Source organism: Bactrocera dorsalis, chromosome 6 (genome assembly GCF_023373825.1).
Source record: "Bactrocera dorsalis isolate Fly_Bdor chromosome 6, ASM2337382v1, whole genome shotgun sequence".
Lineage (NCBI taxonomy): Eukaryota > Metazoa > Arthropoda > Insecta > Diptera > Tephritidae > Bactrocera > Bactrocera dorsalis.
The window spans coordinates 2,182,433-2,204,980 of NC_064308.1; the positions used below are offsets into that span (position 1 = coordinate 2,182,433).

The following is a 22,548-nucleotide window of genomic DNA, read 5'->3' on the forward strand; positions in this document are numbered from 1 at the left end:
TTTTAAATTCATTCAAGCCTTCTGGAATTTTAAGGAATTTAAGCTCCATAAGCATGTGCAACATCTGCCATACTTCACTTATTTTCTTTGATAAATTTCCTTCCATTACTAAAAATCATAAAAACGTTAAAAGTTAAAACTATTATGACGAAAAATCGTATATAGGACTTATTTACCATACTTGCCAATTTTCTGCTATTGTGATCACAAGTAACTCTATTAAACTGTACTGTTAAAAAATTGCAGTTTTCACAATCGCAATGAAAAGAATCGGACGGCTATCACAATTTACTGGATGGAGCTGCTGTCGCAATTTACAGAATTGGATTGCCACAGGGTTGGTCCAGAAAGTAATAGGACTGATTTTCTTCCGTCGCGGGTGCAGTTAAGAGCGACTGGATTCGGGAGAGGGCGTTCTTAGCTAACGAACGAGCGGCTGGTTAGTTGTCTCCGAGCACCTGGAGCGTTAGGACAAACGAAGTGTTTCTGTGAGTGGTGCAAGCCGAAAATGAAGCGTTCGTTAAAGCGGAGGTACAGCATCAAATTATGTGTCAAACTCGGTAAATCTTTGACAGAGACGTGATCAAGCAGGCTTACATAGATGTTCCTTCAGCAAGAAGTGGCACCAGGCCTTTTTGGAGGGCCGGGAAGAGGTCGCTGATGAAGACCGTGCTGGTGAAATTGCGGCGAGTTGAAGTGTGGCAAAAAAATTTGAACATGTGTGAAAGTGACCCAAAATTTTTGAATAACGTAATCACGCCAGCAGAAAGAATCCAAACAGCATGCCCCTCGGCTGTCAAGGCTATTCCGGAGAATGCCTTCCGTGACGCCTTCAATGTTTTCAAATCACACTGACAGTGTTCAAGAGCTGCCATTTCATCCAGAAAATACAACAGTTTGATGGGCCAATGGAATCATCGGTCCTTATATCTTCAAAAACGATGCTGGTAAGAAAGTAACCATTGTCGCACCATGATAACCGTCTATTTGATGCTTGTAATTGATCTCGTGATCTGGGCGAAATTTGGTTTCAACAAGATGGCGCCACTTCCCACACATCACATGAATCAATGAATTTAATGAGAGAATACTTCGGCGAGCAGATACTTTCACATTTTGAGCAGGTCCATTGGTCACCAAAATCTTGTGGTATTACAGCGTTTTTTCTTGAGGTGATACACTGCCGATCAACTGACTAGGTTCACATAAATTCGCTTGCATTTTCATGATTTTTTCATCACATATTGATCGTACGCATGATTTTTTAAAAACGTTTTAACTTTATATATGTGTCAATCAGTGCGCGCTAGTAAAGAACCGTTTGCTAAGTACCGTTACTTTGCATATTCTGTTTTGCTATTTACGAGTATATCGCTAATTTCTGAGCAATTTTTTGGTTCAACTGAATAGGTTCAGCTGAAAGATTTTTAGTTTACGATTAAACTTGGCGGTGTGGCGACACATTTTTTATACAAATTTTTTATTTCATATATTTTCTTTAAATTAAATGAAAAATGGGACGCGGAAAACAATTATCCGAGTATGAAAGAGGCCAAATCGAAGCCTATTGTGAAAGTTGCCTTAACCATCGCAAAATCGCTCAAAAAATTGGTCGAAGCCAAAATGTTGTAACTTTTTGAGAAACAAAGCAGAATATGGCAAAAACATGAAAGGCGGAGTCAAACACGCCACCTCTGCGGCAGTCAGGAGGCATATTGTGCGAGCTGCGACCAATTCGCATCTCTCAGCACCCAAAATTAAAGAAATTTGCGGTGTTACAGCCAGTGTGTTTACAGTTAAACGTGTGATTTCATCGGCTGATCATCTAAAACGAATGAAATTAAAAAAAAAAACACCGCTAAATGATGCACGTAAAGCTTTACGAGTGCTCTTTGCGCGCAAGCACATGAGCTGGACGAGCCAATGGCAGAAGGTGGTTTTTTCCGACGAAAAAAAATTTAATTTAGACGGCCCTGATGGATACAACTATTATTATCACGATCTTCGAAAGGAAGAGCATTTCCTAAGCCGTCGCCCTAGCTGTGAGGGAGGCGTAATGGCGTGGGGGTCGGTATCAGTCTTTCGCACTTGCGACCTTCAATTTGTTACTTCCAAAATGAACGCGGAAACCTACAAATCTATCATACAGACTGCGTTTCCTCATTATTCCAATATTTTTCACATTATTAAATGGACTTACCAGCACGGTAACGCTCCTATTCATACAGCTAGGGTGGTAAAAGAGTGGATTAGGGCTCAAAATGTGGACTTGCTCGAATGGCCCCCTTATTCACTTGACCTTAATATAATGCAAAACGTATGGGGGTTGCTATCGCGCAAGGTATATGAAGGAGGTAGGCAATTTGATTGCAAAACAACTTTAGTTGCGGCAATTAAAACGGCCTGGACAACAATTTCGCTGCAAATACTGCAAAATTTGTAGAAGCTCGCCTCCCGATCGTTTATTTGAAGTTATATCGAAAAACGGCGGATTCACTCATTATTAAAGTTATTAAAAAATAATTTGAAATGCACTTAAGTATAAGCTAAGTGCCAAAAATATGAAAATTATCTTAAGTTACTTATATAATTTTAATTTTTTTAGGTTGAACCTATTCAGATGAACGAAAAAAAATCATTGATTTTGTTAACCTTTCAGAAGAATAAATAAATAAGGAATACATAATACGCTTTTGAAAAACTTTCTTAACCATTTTATTTTAATATGATTTAAGAATTAAGAAAAAAAATTATGCAAATCGGAAAACTGGTTTAGGAATTATAGATAAATTCCTACCTCTGAGATCATGAACCTATTCAGTTGAGCGGCAGTGTATGTAAAATCTAAGTTCGATTTAGGCATTTAGACTCAACGGATGGGCCATCTGATACAAACCCCAAACTCAAACATTTGAAAAAGGCACCGTTCAAAAAATAAATGACAAAGTATGTTCTTTCGAATGATAATAAACATTCCCCATGTAATTTGAAGCTTCTCTGCCTTTTCTTTTAAAAAAGTAGGGAACTTCAAATGGATCACTCTTTAAGGCATTCCTTATTTACTTCTTTGATATAATGTACGATTATTATATGAATAAGCTTTTATTGTCATTCCTTTCTTTTTAGTAAATAATTCGAGGCATCATTACACTGGACGTTCGGATTTTTGATGTTGCCATTTTTACCGCTGCCATAGTAATAAGTATATCGTATCTTAAACGCTTTGAATATGTAATTTGGAAAATATTTACTTTTAGGATCATTATTTTATTGCTGTCGATCATCATGGTATTTCTTCAAGAATTTACGAAATGCGACGTGGTTTTTATTACCACGCCAAACCTCAAAACGAAAGATAACATGGAAACGATCAACTTAAAACAGATTAGGCTAAATTCAAACCCCAAACTTAATAATTGTGTATGTTTTAACCTTCGTAGTTTCATAGGATATGAGTCTTTACTTAGCCGCTGTAAGCTATCTGTTTCACACATACTCCTAATCTACTATTTATGCAACTTTTTGTGTGCTGCATCGTTACCAGCAGTAATCCCTTTAGGTAAGTTATTAATACATATCACAGATAAGTAAACTATCAATCAGAAAATATTTTCTGTTGCTAAATATCAGTACAAATGTACGTATGTACATACATATGTAATTATATGAAAGCGGAAAATATGTTCAAGTTTTAGGAAATTTTTATATTAAACAAGGAAAGAAAGGAAATATCTTCAGGCAGTGGTTAATCTTAAGTTAAGTAAGGAAGGAATAAGTTCGAGTGTAATCGAACACTTTATACTCTCTTAAGGATCAAATCCAGGGGGTTCTAGTGTTAATAAATTTGTATATATAATATATTAAACAAAGCAGGGCTAAGTTTGGGACGGATGAGCACATTGTAGCCTCACAAATTGAAGGGAACAAAGGCGAGGAGATACTTTTAGCTGTTATATTAAAAAAGTTGAGAAATAGTTAACTATACATTGTTCCACCAAAGGGTGAAAGGATTACATCACATCATCATTTTGGTGTCTTATTTAGCTCCACATACCTATATTACACAAACTGTGGAAAACGTCAACCAGAGAATCGGTACTCAATATATTATGGACGATGAACTTTTTCACTTAATTTCATGAAAATATCACATATTTAAATGAACATAAACGGTTCAAAATCAGGTGGTACTAAAGTATGCTTACAAATAGGTTTCCATCCAATTTTAAGAAGATGATTCACACAATCACCAACATTTCAGGTAAAAAGTCTACAGGAAAAACTAGGCCAGGTGGTATATGCGTTTAGGTAATTCGTGGACTAATTTCACAAATTTCCGGTTTTGAACTATAGTACATCGAATGTTATAATTTATTTTTAAAGATACGCGAGAATATTCTTACAAGTATTGGCAAAATTTTATTGTACAAATGTTAAGCACGCTTGTGTTGGTTTCAACATTAATTGCTCGACAAAAGGTTGAAAGAATGCGTATTTTATTAACTTATATTAGGTTGTCAAAAAAGTCTTGCGGTATTTTTATTGATTTTTTTTTCATTGAAATTGAAATGAATTTTTGATGACTCATGCCCGGCTCTTGACCGATGCTACGCCTGCTACTATGCCGGTCTCTTTCGACCAATTCAGCGATTTTATTACAATTTTCGACGACAGGCCTTCCGGAGTGAGGCGCATCTTCGACCACCTCTACACCAGAACGAAAACATTGAAACCATTGTTGTGCGGTGGAAATGGAAACTGTATCGGGTCCATAACCTGCACAAATTTTATTGGCGGCTTGAGATGCAATTTTGCCTTTATCGTAGTAGTACTGTAAAATATGCCGTATTTTCTCTTTATTTTGCTCCATGTTTGCGACGCTATAACTCACGAACGACTTAAAAGAAACGACAATCAATCAAACACGTGTTAGCGCGTGGAATGAATATTAATGGTTTTAGACTCACTTGGTCTCATGACGATATTTTGTACTCAACCATCACCCATAGTCAACAATTGCTCAAAGAAATCTTCAGCAGATTTACGATTAAGCAACGCAGTCATTCATTTCACAATTTAGTGTTGGCATTCCTAACCTGATAAATAAAATATTGCACATGACATAATACATGTCTACGATCAAGAGTAAAGCCCTGTTATGTATCCTTTACTCATCTCAAGATCGTTATTTCTGGAGAGGATACGAATTTGAAGCAAAATATCTTCAGAAGTCGAAATGTACTTTTAACATAAAAAGATACAAAGTACCCTATATCCGTTCCCTGGTTCCAAGCTACCTCTTCATCAATTTTCAGTTGAATCGGGTCAGCCTTTCTTGAGTTATAAATAGTGTAAGTAACACGACCTTCTTTAATGTACGTACAGTCTGTCAAGTGAGAGCATGGTCGTGTTAATTAATAAAAAAAATTATTTTATGAAACTTTCATATTTATGTATACACTAGAGGACCCGTCCACGCTTCACTGTGGCTGATACGTAGATAACACTACTACTACCATCTATATGATTTCTATTAGTTGGATTATAATTATTAGTTAATGAGATATAGAATTTCTGTGAAGCAGCTTGTGTCAGCTTACAAAAAAATGGATCATAGAGCATTTCGTGCGTTAATAAATCAATGCTTTTTGGAGGAAAATACTGTTGAATTTGGGCTCAGGGAAATCCACCGATGAGAAGATATTTGCTAAGCTTAAAGAGGCGAAAGCTCTGTGCACAGTGGGTGCCTCGCAAGTTCATAATCCAACAAAAACAACGAATAACTGATTCTGAGAAGTGTTTAAGTGCTCTTTAGTCCTAATAAAACCGCGTTTATTGGGCCAACCAGGTTTTCTACGGCGGTGTGTTCTTGTCTCCAACGCACACATTCAAAGAAGGTGTGTTCAGCGTCGTCTTCTGTCGCGTCGTTATATAGGCATGACGGCTCTTCGACTTTTCCCATTCTGTGGAGGTACTTTTTAAAGTATCCGTAACCGGATAAAAGATGTGTTGAGGAAAAATCGACTTCTCCGAATTTGCGGCTTGTCCATAAGTCTAGATTTTTTATTAGCCTGGCCGTCCATCTGCCGCGACTTTCATTCTCCCATCTTTGTTACCATGCTGTTATTGTATCTTTCCTTATTTGTTGTATTGAGCTCTTGTTATTATCGGATGATTTCATTAGCTCCCACAGCTTTTTCCTTTCATATGCTAGAAGGTCAATTGAGGCAATACCGCTTATAACTAATATTGCATCGCCGGATACTGCCCGGTAGACTGATCCAACTCTGAGGGCTGCGGTGCGGTGCACTCTGGCCATTACCTTACGCCGGTTTTCCTTTTTAAGCGCGTCTGCCCAGATCTCGGCTCCGTATAGTAACACGCTGCTTGCCGTCGAGATTGGGAGATTTCTCTTTTCTTGGCTGGGGCCTCCTATGTTGGTCATTAAACGGCTCAGTTGAAAGGTGATCTTCGCCGCCTTTCCTGCGGCGTGTTGGATTTGTACCCAGAAGTTTAGTCTGGGGTCCAGTCTTACGCCTAGGTAGTTTACTGCTCTCTTTGTCCTAAGAATATCCGTAGTTGTATGCATGCTTATCTCGAGAGGTATGTGCTTGTTTGTTAGCAGTAGCAGCTCTGTTTTCTCCGTAGCGAGCTGGAGGTTGTGTGTGTCGAGCCATGTTTGCGTCCGTATCATGACCTGATTCAGCTTTCTTCGCGCTTCTTCTGTATCCCTTGCTGTGATTACTGCCGCGATGTCCACGTAGCCAATTAAATAGGATTCGTCTGGCATTTCTGGTTTAAATACAGCGTCGTAGCTAATGTTCCATAAGTCTGTGCCTAGAATGGATCCTTGTGCTTGTTAGTATACAAAAAAATGGATCAAAGAGCATTTCGTGTGTAAATAAATCATTGCTTTTTGGAGAAAAATACTATTGAATTTGAGATCAGGGAAATCCACCGATGAAAAGATATTTGCTAAGTTAAAGAGGCAAAAGTTCTGTGCAAAGTGGGTACCTCGCAAGTTCATAATCAAACAAAAGCAACGAATAACTGATTCTGAGAAGTGCTTGAGTGCTCTTTAGTCGTAATAAACCCGAATTTTGGCGTCGGTGTGTGACAATAGAAACATATCTTCATCATTTCCCACTGAAGTCCAATCGAGAGTCATTCCAATGGATTGCACATGATAAACCGGTTCTCAGGCGTGGAAAGACGAAAAGGTCGGCTACAAAGGTTATGAAATCAAAATTGTACGCATATATCCAAATGATTTCTAACAACAACTTTCTTTTATATATTAGGTTGTCAAAAAAGTCTTGCGGTATTTTTATTGAATCAATTCGTTTGGCACCCATACATCGAGCTTCTTAGTGACTCCAAGCTTCTTCAAATGGTTTATAACGGTTTGATGACTAATATGCCGGTCTCTTTCGACCGATTCAGCGATTTTATCGCAATTTTCGACGACAGGCCTTCCGGAGCGTGACGCATCTTCGACCACCGATACACCAGAACGAAAACGTTGAAACCATCGTTGTGCGGTGGAAATGGAAACTGAGTACAGAGCTTGGTGCGGTGTTTAGGATCGTTGTCCTCCTGCAGAATCCAATCTTCATTTTTTCTGATGAACCATCGTTTGGTAGATAGCAGTACAGCCTTTTTGTAGATTTTTATCATTTTCATAGCATTTAGGTTGTCAGCAAAGAGGTACAAAGTGCCGAATCTCTGCTTTGAGAAGCAGCCCCAAAAATGCACCTTTATTCTATGTTTTACGGTCCGCTGAACAAGAGTATTGGTGGAAGTTGACCAGGTTCGCGTGAGGACAGAACGTGCCCATATAGAACATTCATCAGTAAAAATGACATTTTCAAAATCTCGATCAATATTCTCATGCGCCCAATCGAGTCGCTTCGTCACAAGTTTTTCAGTCAGGCTTCTTCATTGTGTTGCGCCATTTAAGATCATGAAGAAAGGTTCGGATAGTTTTGTAGGATATATCTAAACATTTTGCCATTAATTTTGCTTGTCCTTGTCGCAGTGTTAAAGCAGGATTCCGCGAAAACAGATTCACTATTATTTTTTCAAATTTTTTGTTCACATTTCCTATCGAACCACGTTCTGGTAAATCATCGAAATTTTTAGCGACTATATATCGCTGTATCTACTTCTGTACAAATGCCTTCGACTTTCTCATATACTATATTTAGCTGCCGCTGTTTGCAACATTTTGGGACCTTTCGGGTGGATGCAAAGGAACACAGCCTCGTAGCGCGACGCGTACTTAGCACTCGTGATTCTCTTTCAAAAGATCAACGACAACTGAACCTTTGTTGACAATGCTTCAAGAAATTAGAGCGAAATCTTTCATTAACTGTCGGTGAAGTCGACCACGCTCTTACTTGACAGACTGTATACTCGTATATAGATATGTGGTTTTTTTATTGTCTTTTTTAAGTAATGAAATATTCAAATGATTCTTACAAACATAAATTTTGAACAAATGCTAATGATTCGAGATATAGTTTTTGTGTTTATGAACTGTATTAAATTTGAACATAAAGAGGCAAAAAGTATCCGATGTACTTACCCTGGTTCTAAGCTACCTCCCCACCAATTTTAAGCTAAATTGGTTCAGCCGTTCTTGAGTTATAAATGGTGTAACTAACACGACTTTCTTTTATAAATATAAGATATTGTAGTAGGGGAGCCTGGAGTGCTAAATTTGCGGTTACTGGAGCGTCATGGAGACTTGCTAGATTGTCAAGATAACGTTAAAAAAAAAGAAAGTCTAGGTCATGTTTTCCATTTTAGTGGGGGGAAGAGCGGAAATGTAAAAAAAATAGTCACATAAAAATACTCAAGCGCGCCAGTCATTTATGGTATGTACGCGCATTGCATTTCTAATAACCGATATATGTATATAATATTAATCTGACAATCAATTCAAGGGGGATGGCCGTAATGAGAGGTTAAAAAAAAGAAGTTAATCGAGCGTGCCAGATTTTCAAAGCGATTGTTAATGAACCTCTACAAAGGGTGCCTTTTAAATTTCTGACAATTTCGACGTGACCAAAAGTCATGACTGATTTTAAAACTAAAAAAAGGTGACCTTGAGAAACTCGAGCGCGTCAGATTTTTATGCAGGGGCATGAACTTGAACTTGAAAAACAGTGTATACATATGTATGTTAGAAAATTGAATAATTTATTAATATGAAAATAGATCTAAATATTAAAAAAATAACATTTAGAGTTTGTGGAGTAAACTTTTTGATTTTTTCATACGTTTCTTCGCCACAGAAAACATATTTGACACTAACGTCACTTATTTTTACAATGGATGTAAAACTGATCGCTATAAACGGAAAGAAAAATAGAGAACACCACAAACAAACAAAAGTATCAAGCGTCTACTAACAATAACCACGCTACAGAGAACGTATATTTATAGAGAAGGTTAACGATAACGAAAATTTAGGGATATTTCAATTTTGGGATATTTACTGTTTTGGATGAGTGCATTTCACCACAGAAAATTATTAGCGCATTTCACCACTTAACATCAGGGGCACGACAATAACAGAACTGAGTAGTTAGTAGAGCCAATGGGAAAAAATATGTTAATTTCAATGTTTAGAACGCTCACAGTTTCTTATATTTACAATGCGCAAACGACTGCATATAATTTATATATGTACATACAAATGTATGTATATTTTCTATATATTTTATATCAAAGCACACAAGCATGTATGTACGTACAAATTGAACTATTTCATGATAAATTTTTAGAAATATACATATAATAAAGTCATACATGCATTATTACCTATGTATGTATGTAAATCTTTAATTAATGTAGGCTTGATAAGATATATACATACATACATATTTATTTAGAGGTCAGGTCTTTAAAAGTTTTGATAACATGTTAAAAGACCAAGCGGTCGCACATATTCACGTATGTAATTATGTGTGTATGTAAACAAAAAGAAACATACGCATAATGTTTGTAAATTTGTCTACCCACAACTTTGTATGGAAATGTGTACAATTATTGCTTCATGCGAAATCTTCGTTTCACGAGCACATTTGTATGTTTACGAAAGCAAATGCGAGCCACATACATATGTATGTACATACATTCATAATAACAAGTGTCGCACGCATTTTTCGCATCTCCCTTGTCATGGACAATCAATGGCCGAAACTCAAAGAGTCACGCCCGGAACACATAGAGCGGGGCAGACTGCAAGCGACATCTGTCAAATATTAAAATACACACGTTCTTATGGACACAGTTATGTAGTTGTGCAGCTGTCTAAATAACTGTGTCCTTAAGAATGTGTGTATTTCAATATCAGATTCAGATGGCGCTTGCAGTCTGTCGCGTTCTATGTGTTCAGCACATCAATCTGTCGAAGCACTGACGCGACGAGACGCGAAAGAAACCAACAAACGATCGCCGATTGTTACCGCTTCCCTTGCCGCTGTAACAGCTTCGCCAATTTTTGCGAGCTACGGAAAAATATTTTAGAATTGAATATTATAAATCGACAACTCCGTTGTTGCCACTTTTCTGACTTCTTTCTGTGAAGAAGCATCAGAAAGTTGTTCAATTTATGATTTTTAGCTTTTGCCATCGTCGCGAAAAGACGCTTGTAGGCAAAGGCATGCTCAGGGAGATGTTACGGCGTCTGTTTATATGAATGAAGCGAGGTCGCTTGTGGCATATGCCCCAGCGTTTATGAATGAAATCATTTTTGTTGTAGAATTTACTACATTTAGGCTTCGCCATATTGACTTGTGACGCTGCTGATGCTATATTAGACGATTGTTGTTTTTGTAGAACAATATTTGTACTTTTTGCGGGTGACATATCTACATGTGAACGCATATAAGTATGTATGTTGTGTATGCATTATTTGTGAGGGAATGCCATACGCACATATTTACATGTGTACGCATATTTGTATGTTGGTGTGTATATACATTATTTGTTCGGCAATGTCGTACACATATGCATATGCATGTACATATAGAGCAGTGCGCGCACACTTTTTACTGATAAATGATAACATTACGATTTGAATTTGAATTCTACCTACATATGTAAGTATGTATGAAACTATGTGCTAATATCTAGATGCATATGAAAATTTAAATGATGAAATGTGATTTACATATAATATTGTTGTAATATATGTATAATATTAAGTGCTTTAGGGAATCTCATATACATATGTACATATGTATATACAACCATATTCATACATATTTATATGAAATTATATAATGTTATCAAACATTATAAATATTTAATAAATAACTCTTATTCGCACATTAACTACAAATATAGTTTTGAAAATAGCATAATTTTATTAGAATGTTTTCAGTTTTGCATGCATTCAAAAAAATATGCAAAATGATAATCATATCAATTAATATGATTACATGTAAACGTACATATATAATTATATCCAAAAGACTAACATACGTCTGTAACAAGAATGTATATTTCTGAGCATAATTTTCATTGAATGCTGAGCTCTGTTCACGCGCCACTGTTAAAGTTTCTCCTTCTTAGCCAGCTGTGGTGAAATGCACCCATCGCATTTTGTTAGCTTTTGACAGTTCACACGCTTGTCCGTTGTTGGACCTTCTCTATAAATATACGTTCTCTGCACGCTATGGTGATCAGCTGAGATGGCATCATGGCGGCAGACGCTAGTATAAGGACGGTGGGGGAGAGTGAGAAACAAACAAAAGTGTCAAGCGTCTACTAACAACAACCACGCTATGACGCTTGACCTTTTGTCGATGATTTTACCTGTATCGCCCGATGGAAACTGTCAGATTATAGGATTTTCGTGATTCTGACAGAAATACCTTTAAAATGAAAAAAAAATCTATCGCGCTCGAGTACTTTAAGGTGACGTATTTTTTTTTACAAATTTGTCACCCTGCTATTTTTCTAAGTCACCCTCAAACTGTCAAAATATTGAAATATACACTCGTCTTAATGTATTTAATTTACCATCTCTTAATCTGACGCTCTCGAGTTTCCCGAAGGATCGATTTTTTCTCTAATCTGACGCACTCCCCCCAACGCACCCCTCCATATTAAGGGCTCATATTTGGTAGAGGTACATAAAAAGGTGCAATGTTTCTCCCCATCAAATTTTTTGACACGCTTTAGTAACTTCGAAAATCCCCACTTGGGCTCCCCTACTATTGGGTACACTCGTATAAGGAAAACATCGATTTTGCACAATTTCGCACGGGAGGAAAGGCTAATGGTATGTACGGAATTTGAATGAAATTGGTAGATCAGGTGCGGAAATGTGTTACTATACTGATATTATGAAGAGGAAATATTTGATTGTTTGTTTGTTTGCATTGAATTGGCTCCAAAACTACTTGACCGATTTGAAAAACTGTTTCACCACTAACTGTGGTGAACATAGGCTTTATTATATTTTCAAAAAAGTTAGGAATCCAAACTCAATAATGTAACACAAGGTGTGAACAAATAACCAAACAATTTTCTTAAATCGCCTACGCTGCAAACACTTTTTGTTGGCTATAGAATAAAATAATGTACTACGCATGTGCAAATCATATCGACAGCATATGTTTATCTATTATAGTTTTGTCACAATAAGTATTTTTATCATTTTAAAAATATATGTGTAAATGCCACCGCTATAAAAACTTTATTATTTATACTTGGGAATTAATCCTTATCAAAACAAATGACTTGATATTTAAGTGTACTTGAATACCATTATTTAACTTTTTGAATTATTTAATTTGGATATTCCATTCGAAAAGTATCACAAATTAATAATTGTAAGTCGTTTGAAAAATGTCGCATGTTTGCCGCTCAAACAGCTAGGTTAGGGGCATAATGGCCATAAACTGTCAAATCAGTTGCTATTGCAGTTGGGAAATTCTTTATGATTGTATTTGATATCTTAATATTTCGTTTTCAAAATGAATGCTCTTGAACCGTTTAAAAATTTGAAGAGCATAAAAAAAGTGTAGGACTACTATTATTTATTCGAACTACTGCATTTTTCCTACAAACATATACTTATTATGTATATTATCTTTTCATAGGATTACTGATTTCAATAATTTTTCCAGAATACTAACTGATCTACCTACTATGTATTACAGTCTACCTTGAAATTATATTTTGCCTGTCGAGATGCCTCTAATAATAATAAGCTTTGTAGGTGTCACTGGGGTACTGGAAAGGAGTCAATGACAAGAAATAAAGTTTTTTTTTCATTTTAAAAAACATATGTACTCATAATATGTATAAATGTCATCGCTATAAAAGCTGAGTCGCGCGGTCGATCCACTACGCAGCAGTCGTGTGCGGAATTAAATAAATTTTGATAGAATAAACTGAATGTATGTACATATACTTTAAATTCGTTAAGCAGGTAATTCAACCCAAAATAAAAGTTTTTTTTCCAAATAAAGAAAGTTCTTTTCAGAACTTACTTAATTATTTTTAATTTTTCAGTAAATAATTTATTGTAACTTTTAACTATCCAAAAAGCTTAGAGACTCAAGTAGTTCTTAAAATTTTTCAATTTTATTTTTTAGATTTTAAGCAAACAATTTGGTACAGTTTTTTTCATTTTAAAATACCCAAAAGATCTACATTAATCAAAAAAGTTCTGGCACAGGCGTTGTCCTTGCTAAAAAGTGTATTCCAAATTGAAATGACAATTTGTTTAACTACGAGTATAACATACATGTACTTATATCATAATAAGCAAAGAAATATTCTGTTATTACATAAGAAACGCGAAATGCATGTAAAAAATGGCTAAATGCTCATGAAGAAGGTACTGCATAAATTGTGGGTAAGTTAAGCTTTTGGGAAATGTACGTTTTTTGTTTTAATTTTTTTGCTCTATTCGGATTATTACCCATAACCAATTTTAAAGTTGTGCAATTTTCAATCGTTTTATGTCAGTGCAAAAATTGAACTACTTATAGAGTGAGCAAAATGGCCGGTCGTGTATAAATTTCGATAGATGTCCGTAAAATTATAATTAATTTGCACGTCCAGCAAAAATCTTATCATGAAATTGGTAATACAGTGCAGATAAAAAATCACACCACAACACGAAAGAGCTGTAATAGCTGCAGTGACTCAGAATCCGAAGATTTCAGCAGTAAAGCTGTGTGAAGTGATACAACAAAGCTTTGAAAATAAACATTAATCCCCAAAAAGTACGTAACTCTTTCCTTAAAGCTGGCTATCATGGGCGAGATTGGCTCCGATAGTGCGCAAAAAATTTGGCGAAAACGAAACTAAAGCTCCAGGAAAATAATATAATTAAGATTGTGAAGCATGGCGGCGGGAACGTAATGGTTTGGGGGTGCATTACAGCATCTGGTGTGGGAAATCTCACTTTTATTGATGATAAAATGGATTAGCACTAATAATTTAAAATCTTAAAGGAAAATTTAGCTCCAAGCGTTGAAATGTTAAGCCCAAGTGGGTAGTGGGCAGTCATTCTCGTTTCAACAAAACAATGACCCTAAAAATGCGTCATATCTTGTGCAATAATGGCTTATCTACCATTGTAAACAATTAAAAACACCTCCGCAATGCTCAGACACTAACCCTATAGAGCAGTGGTTTCCAAACTTATTTTGTCTACCGCCCACTTTGAGAATAAATATTTTTTTAGCGCCCCCCATTTTTTCACCTATTTAAAAACCACTATAACTTCAAATTAATTATTCTGACCTATATATGTATATTAACGGAGAATTCTAAACGAAACTTTTACTATAGCCAGCAACTTGAAACCTGAGGGCAGTAGGTAACATACAACGGCGCTTAGGTCTCAAGTTAACTCCTACGGGCTCCACCTGCCAATAAGAATGATTATTGAAACACAACTTTATAGTATTAAAACAGAGAATCTTTTATTAAAAATTAAACTAAAATAATCGATCCATATATAAAAACTAATGTGAAGGATGAATCTGATGCTCTTTAACCCTTAACAACCCAGTATGCCTTTTTAACGTAACTGACCAGTAGTGTCCAGCGGACACACTATTTAATTCTAAGGCATTTGAAAGAATACAAAGACATTTTGAATGCAAAAAACTTATTAAACAGTAAAATGCACTTAACTTTATTAACTTTTATGTTGTTATATTTTATTCCATTACATATTAATTTCTTTACACATATTACAAAGAATTGTTTTTATAGAATGTTCAGAACAGACGTTCAGATTACATTTATCACAGCACTGTTTAGAAGTTCTGGATATTTTCGAAGGGCAAATGTGACAACGCTTCTTTCTTTTTGCGACAGGTTCAAATGATTGCTTAGATGATGATCCTTGATCTGATCGTACCACGTCTTTAATGGCTGCTAAATGATAACTTGACAATCCTTTCTTGTGCCGTCTCCGTATCTGAGAGGTCACTAATTCAGTTACGATTTCTCGTAAAAAAAGTTTCCTTTGTATATTCTTTCTCTGCTCGTTCCAATTAGGGTATAAATTTTTTCATATAATAAGCGATGCGATGCCAATAACATCTATAACATTTTGAAAAAAGGCAACCGGCCATATGTTTGTTTTACGTCGAACTGTATATTCATGAACCATCTGGTCAAGTGTATCAACACCTCCCTTGGTGGAATTGTAGTACAAATTTATTTCAGATTTGTGTTTATTATGCGAATCTATTTGTTTACTATGATGCATCGTATGCAAGAGAATAACGTTGAAAAAAAGATTAAAGCTGTCTATTATATTGAGCCCGGGAGGAAGAATCACCTTATGAAGAGCACCTGCAATTATGTTGTGTCGGGGAGAGCGACTTTGTTTTTCAGGTTCAGATTTCCAAATAGTTCCATCTTTGCCTTGATAAGTAGAAATTGCGACAAACTCCTGCAGTGGTATATCATCCCTCTCACTTCATAATTGTTCATCCTCACAATCAGATGCTGACTCTGTTGCATTACTTTCACTTTCAGAACAACTGTTAGCTGCAAAATTCTCATCTTCGCTGTCGAATTCCTCACCGAACAAATTTTCATCATCACTTTCTTCAAGAGCAAGTTGAATTTCGTCCGATGTAAGTTTCTTAGCCATTACTTAGACAAGAACGTATCAAATCAACGCACAAAACCAACTAGTAATAAAATGCACTGCAGTTAGCGCTCACAAATTAAAACCTTCAGTTAATAAAATTTCCAGAATTTAGAATCAAATAGTAAGTTCGGACCGACAACGAAAACATGTTTTCGTGGGAAAAACTGGTTTTCGCACGAAAACTTGTGTTTTTGTCCATGTAAACTCTGTCAAACGAAAACAGAGTTTTCGCTGAAGACTACTTGAAAACTTAAATTCCACTAATTATAATCGGTGCCTGCTCTAGTTTAATCGATGTTTTTGGAAGACATGTTTTGCCGGCCCTAAATTGTCACTTGATATTTGCTTACATTTCATATACAAATACAGATGTCGGTTGATATTCTCATATTAAGAGGATTCTCTTGCTCTTGCAAAACCTTGCACCGTGCAGAAATTGCAGAATTTTCCCTTTGGTGCAACAAACACACGCAGAAAATCATTTGCAATAGCTGTAAAATATGTCAAACCAAAACCCATGTTTATTTTCGTGTCGTCATAAATCACTTGATTCTGCAATGGGTGCTCTCTTGGCCTTGCATATTTCGGTATAGGATTTTTGCATTTTGTGTCATCGTGCAATCTTGCAAGAGCAAGAGAATGGCGCTATTGATAGGTGTCAGTGAAAACTCATCGAAAACACACAATGTCGGTCCGAACGACTTAGATTCCGCAACATACAAATGTGTTTTCAAAATGTTTTCAATGTCGGTCCGAATATAGTAAAAGTTTGCAATACATTTTTTTTGTTGCTATCGATAATTGAGCTATTATTTTGTTTGTGAAAAATAAATCTAAAAAGGGGAATCCCCATTTCTTTTATCTTATTCGCTATTCGTTGGTTTTCCGTCGGTTTCCTTTGGTTCTATTCTTGCTGCGATTATCTTTCAAATTCAAATCAGAGTTGTATGTGCCTCCAAGCTGCCATATGGTGCAAAATAGATATGCATAAAGAACCCCCTTTATTCTCAAATCATTCGAAATCTTACTGTGTCCATTAGACACATGTGGGTTGATATGCTACAATTTTGGTATATTGTTTATCAATTTTAAGCTATTCATGTGAAACCTGTTTTAATTAGACGTTTCGGTTCTTAAAACCTAGCGGATAAAATAGATAAAATTACGAAAATAAATACTTTAGCTTTTATATGAAAATAAAGTTAAAAGTGTGTCCGCCAGACACTTGTGGGTTGTTAAGGGTTAATAAGTTTGTTAATATCAGGTTCCTATTTACTCAAGAACAGTCGCAAGTCGCCACGTTCGGCAAGCAAACGATTTCCATTTTTAGTAAGCAGTGTTGTCACAGCACTAAATCCACGTTCACACAAATATGACGATGGGAATGCTATCAAGAATCGTTGAAGGATTGACCACAATCCAGTGTACAATTGCGAGATCGGTTTTTGTAGCCAAAATTCTTGGAACTATTTTTGAACTTGATTTTTATTTCCTCGTTTGTTGTCAAGTCTATAAGTTCTTCTTCCAGCTGAGGTGACATTGCTGTGTTGACATTTGAAAACGGATCCAACACCCAGTCTAATATCTTTAGTTTCCAAGAACTAATCTATCATTCAAAGAGCTGTTGCGGATTTTATTGACTGCTTTGATGACATATTGCAGTGATTGAAATAGTTTTTCACTTAAGTTTCTAGCAACTAAATGTTGTCTATGAATAACGCAATGTACGCCAAGGACATCTGGAATTTTATTTTTTAAGTGCGCTATTATGCCTTTATGGCACCCTATCATAGCCGGAGCGCCATACGTAGCAATTGAAATAATATTTTTCAAAGGAATCTCTTTCTCATCGCAAAACTTTTCCAATATATTGAATATGGTTTCGCCTTTTGTATCGGTCTCTAAATTTCAAGCAAATAATAGTTCTTCACATATTTTCTCATCTCTACGCCTCTTTCTACACAACGCCTCCATTTTCTTTCTGGGTCTCTTACCGCCCCCCTTGACACCGGCAGCGCCCACAAGGGGGCGTTATCGCCCACTTTGGGAAACACTGCTATAGAGCATATTGGTATCTACACATCACATCGAAGGATTCACTTAAAGAAACCATATGTACAGAATGGGCAAATATAATATACAACTGTGTTCGAAATAATAGCAATAGTTTGTGAATAATAGCAGTGGCTTGAAGAGCACCTGCATTTTTCAGTCGAAAAATGGCCCGATATAATGAGGGCCAGCATACGCTGTATGGAAAATGCCGTTGGAATGGGTCTATCAACAAGATAACGACCCCAAACATACCAGCAGGTTGGCAAAAAATTGGTTTGCTCTAAATGGAGTTGAGGTTATGGGTTGGCCGGCTCAGTCACCGGACCTTAATCCAATTGAGAATCTTTGGGCAGAGGTCAAAGAAGCTGAGAATTCGTCAAATACGAAGCAATTATGGAGTACTGTGAAGAAGGCGTGGAAGGCCATTCCTCTCGAGAAATGCAAGCGTTTGGCGCTGCTGTGTTATCCAACAAATTTTATTCGACGAAAAACTAATTGTTTAAACTTTATTTTATATTATTATAACGATTTAATTGATTTTTGATGTAAAATCTTCAATACTGCTATTATTAATCACAGCTGAAATTTTCATTTACAAACTTTTTTATTTATTTAAAGAGGAACTTTTTCTTATTCTTTAAAGAAATCATATTTCTTTTAAGCTTGGATATGAGCAAATTAAGTACAATAGTAATTATTCATAATGAAAATCAATAAAACAATTTTTTTGTTTCATTGGAATTCTGGGTTATGCCACCGCTATTATTTCGAACACAGTTGTACTCGTAACTCCTGAGCACAAATTTAACTTAGTTGGACGTCGACGTTTAGAAGCAGTTATTCAAGCCAAAGAAGATTTAAAAAAATATTATAATTAAAAAAATCGGATTCAGAACAGTATTTTTCATATGTGCGTCTAAACATTTTTTATGTAGAATCTTTAATAATTTTATTATAATTTAGTTATCTTTAAAAATATATTAAATATGAAATACATTTTAGTTAAATATATATTAAAAATGTGGAAATTGTAGCAATGCGAAAGTCAACCGATAAACTTTTAAAGCTGTCTCCAGAGGCAAGAAAGCGAAGTGTAACCGCTAAACGTTCATTGGCTGGTATTGCTTTGCGCATATTGGTGTCACTTTTTTATGTTTGGAGAGACTAATTCAATCTAAAATTAAAATTACAATTACATTCAAGAGACAGACATCCAATCTGCCTACCCACTTATTACGGTGGACTCGTGAAAACTCGTACTAATGAAAACCATGCGTGATTTAATTAACGAGTTGTTTGAATCTTCGAATGTTATGTTTTATGATTAATTTATTCGTTTATTAGTTTTTATACTTACAAAAGTGCTATTTTTCTTGCATTATTCAAAATGTTAGAATTCTGTGGTCTACTGTTTAGTAATTCATGACAAGTTTATTCAAAAATTTTTATTTTCATAAATAATAGATACAAGGAAGATGTGTATATAAGATGTAGGTTGATTTCTAATTGTTCAAAAAATGCAGTGATTATTGTTTGACGTTTCTTATTTTCCACCGAATCATACGGTTTTTCGCGCAATGATTGCAGCACATTAATATTTCTCGGACTAACTCTTTCTGCAGTTATGCGTTCTGCTTCACTTTCACTATCCGCCTCAAATTCATCTTCAGATTTGCTTTCTTCAATGGATTCCTCTACAATCAGGTCTTAAATCCAGTTATTTATTTCTTCTTCAGTAAAAGTAACCTAATAAAAATTTATAGTTTTTAAACGTGATTTTTTTTTATTTTAAGTCACCACCATGCTTCCATTTGGTTCATTCACGAAAATGGCTGCCAACAGTTGTTAACACATTCTAAAATTTGTTTTTCTATTTTTACGATTCCACAAATTGTGGAATTAGCAATATTGAATTTTTTGAATAGATATATAGATGTAACACATTATCATTTTCACTGTATTAATTATTTTAGCCTTTTTTGCTATACCTAAAACATTTAATTTTTATCCCATTAAATACACTTGACCTTAACCGCGAATGACTTTGTTTGCTAATGAAGAATATTAATTAAAAGCGATGCAAACGTAAGAAAACAGCCGCCAGTATAGCGAATTCAAAAGAAAAGTACCGTTACTAGTCGCCAATAAGGTACTTTTTAATAAAAAAAACCGCGCCTAACAACAACAGTGCACGCATGGGCCGTTGCACAACTTCTAGCTGGATACTAATGTGAACATGTTAACAAACAACAGTACGATTATACATACTTATACGTTCTAGCTGACCCCACAGGCGTTGTACTGCGTGAAATTATGTGTTTTGAAAGGAAATGAAAGTTGTATTTATTTGGCGTTAAAAATCATTTATTTGCGATTTTTTTCAATGTAACGCAGCTTGATAAACAACATTTTTTGGTTTGTATATAGAGTAGATGGTTTTCCAACTCGTGAACACGCCACGTACATACGGGTCGTGTGAAAAACATAACATTTTCAGATTTATGCCACACTCTTCTAGCGACTATCCTTGTGTCCTGTTGATTTTCATCTCAAATGCAATTTTCCCTAGAACTGAATACGTTTGAACTGAAATGGCAAATCGTTGGAACTCAACGGTACGCTACGTTTTAGCTACGTCACAATCAGTCGGGTTCCATTACAAGATTGCGAAACATAATAATGACAGATCCAAAAAATTTAGAAATTCAACTCGATAACTCTCGGCTTCGTCTTCATTATCAACACGATCGATCGATTAATTTGTATGAGCGTAAATATCTCGGTATTTGACTTTGAATCTTCCAGTTTAAGTCACTAACATCGGTATTTTCGGCAGCTAAAATTGCGCGTGAACTCAAGCAATCTTAGTTACGACAATTTGGCCAATATTCTTATAAATATTCGTGATGAGTCCATCTTTCGTTGAAGTGAATTGACATAAGGCAGGTAGAATGGATATCAAACTACTAGAAGTATCAATCGAAATTTACCCATTTCCAATTCCACTGTCCAACAGCATTTTTGGAACAGAATAGCGACCCTACAATTCTGAAAGGGTGTGCTGAGTAGATCATTTTTGTTGAACAAACTTATGGTCCAGCACGTCTGAGTTTTTTTTTACAGTGGGTCAAAGTTTTCATTTTTTTTTATGGTCAGAGTTGTATTGTGGAATTGTTTGAGGATTATTTTTGTGGAAGATCTTAACCCTCTAACTGGTTTCTTTATGGGTCAATTTGACCCTTTTTTTGAGAAAATCAAAAAATATCCTTTAAAAAAGGACATTTAAGGATTAAAATATTCTACGAAAATGTTTGGCGGAAAATTTCAGGAGGGGTCACCAAAGACACCATTGTTGTAAATAAAGCTCTTTACGATTGATAAAAAAAATTATAATTTTGTTTTAATAGTGGTTTATTATAAATAGTATGTACATACATACATATATATTTTTTTGCTTCAACAGTAGTAGGACAATGGATTAAAGATTAAACTTAGTATGCTTTCCTGTATTTAGCTAGACGTGAATGTTCCGATGTGTCAAGGTTTCTGTACAAGCCACATACATACGTATTCAGCAAGCATTACACTTTGGGATTTCCCTTTGAATCTTTCTTCCAATACCTTTATATCCTGATGAAACCTTTCACCGTGTTCATCTGAAACCGCTCCAAGGTTTTCTTTAAAAAAATTGAGATGAGAGTGCAGAAAATGCAGCTTTAGTGACATCTTAACGCCAATATTGTTAAAACCGATTAGCATGCTTTCAATATTTTCTGCATAGTTTTCTGCTTTTGAGTTTCCAAGGAATTCTGATATAACCAGCTGCATAAAGTCAAATGCTGTCTTTTGCATATCCGACAGATGACCATAAAATTCTTCATCTTGTAATAATTTTCTTATATCGGGTCCAACGAGCATTCCTAGAAAAGGTAGTTTACATTAAATGAAATACATTATTTCTTAAAACCGTATTTTACCTTCTTTTAATTTTGCTGAAGATAATCTGTGGAAAATTGTTTGAATGCGTTTGAAAGCATATCCTTGTGTGTTTAAGCTTTTAATAAAATTTTTCACCACGCCCAACTTAATATGCAGCGGTGGAAGTATGACCTTATCTTTTGGGACAAGAGATTCATGGATTACATTTAAGTCACCAATAAAATTTTCTTTACGTTCTTCGAAATATTTAATATGATAATGACTGCTGGTAGCACGTGAATCACATTTACAAAGAAAGCACATATATTTTGTGTATCCTGTTTGCATTCCAGTCAATATTGCAATCATTTTGAAGTCTGCGCAGACTTCCCATTTATATTTATAGTATTCAATTTTATTTAAGAGAT

General features: G+C 35.4%; 2 protein-coding genes across 16 annotated transcripts in view; one reads left to right on the forward strand and one right to left on the reverse strand.

Moving 5' to 3' along the window:
- The window catches only part of LOC125779099 (glutamate receptor ionotropic, kainate 2), a 2,985,835-nt gene that overhangs the window by 735,862 nt on the left and 2,227,425 nt on the right, over positions 1–22,548 (forward strand). For 10 of the 15 annotated variants that reach the window (XM_049459571.1, XM_049459583.1, XM_049459582.1 and 7 more), the window contains 2 exons: positions 3,127–3,202; positions 3,258–3,559. In XM_049459571.1, the coding sequence (XP_049315528.1) occupies positions 3,286–3,559 (274 nt within the window). In that variant the 5' untranslated portion in view covers positions 3,127–3,202; positions 3,258–3,285. The remainder of the gene's footprint in view (positions 1–3,126; positions 3,203–3,257; positions 3,560–22,548) is intronic. The other 5 variants (XM_049459577.1, XM_049459579.1, XM_049459580.1 and 2 more) reach the window with 1 other exon arrangement.
- Positions 1–22,548, reverse strand: part of LOC125779126 (uncharacterized) — a 497,385-nt gene that overhangs the window by 114,244 nt on the left and 360,593 nt on the right. The window lies entirely within an intron of this gene.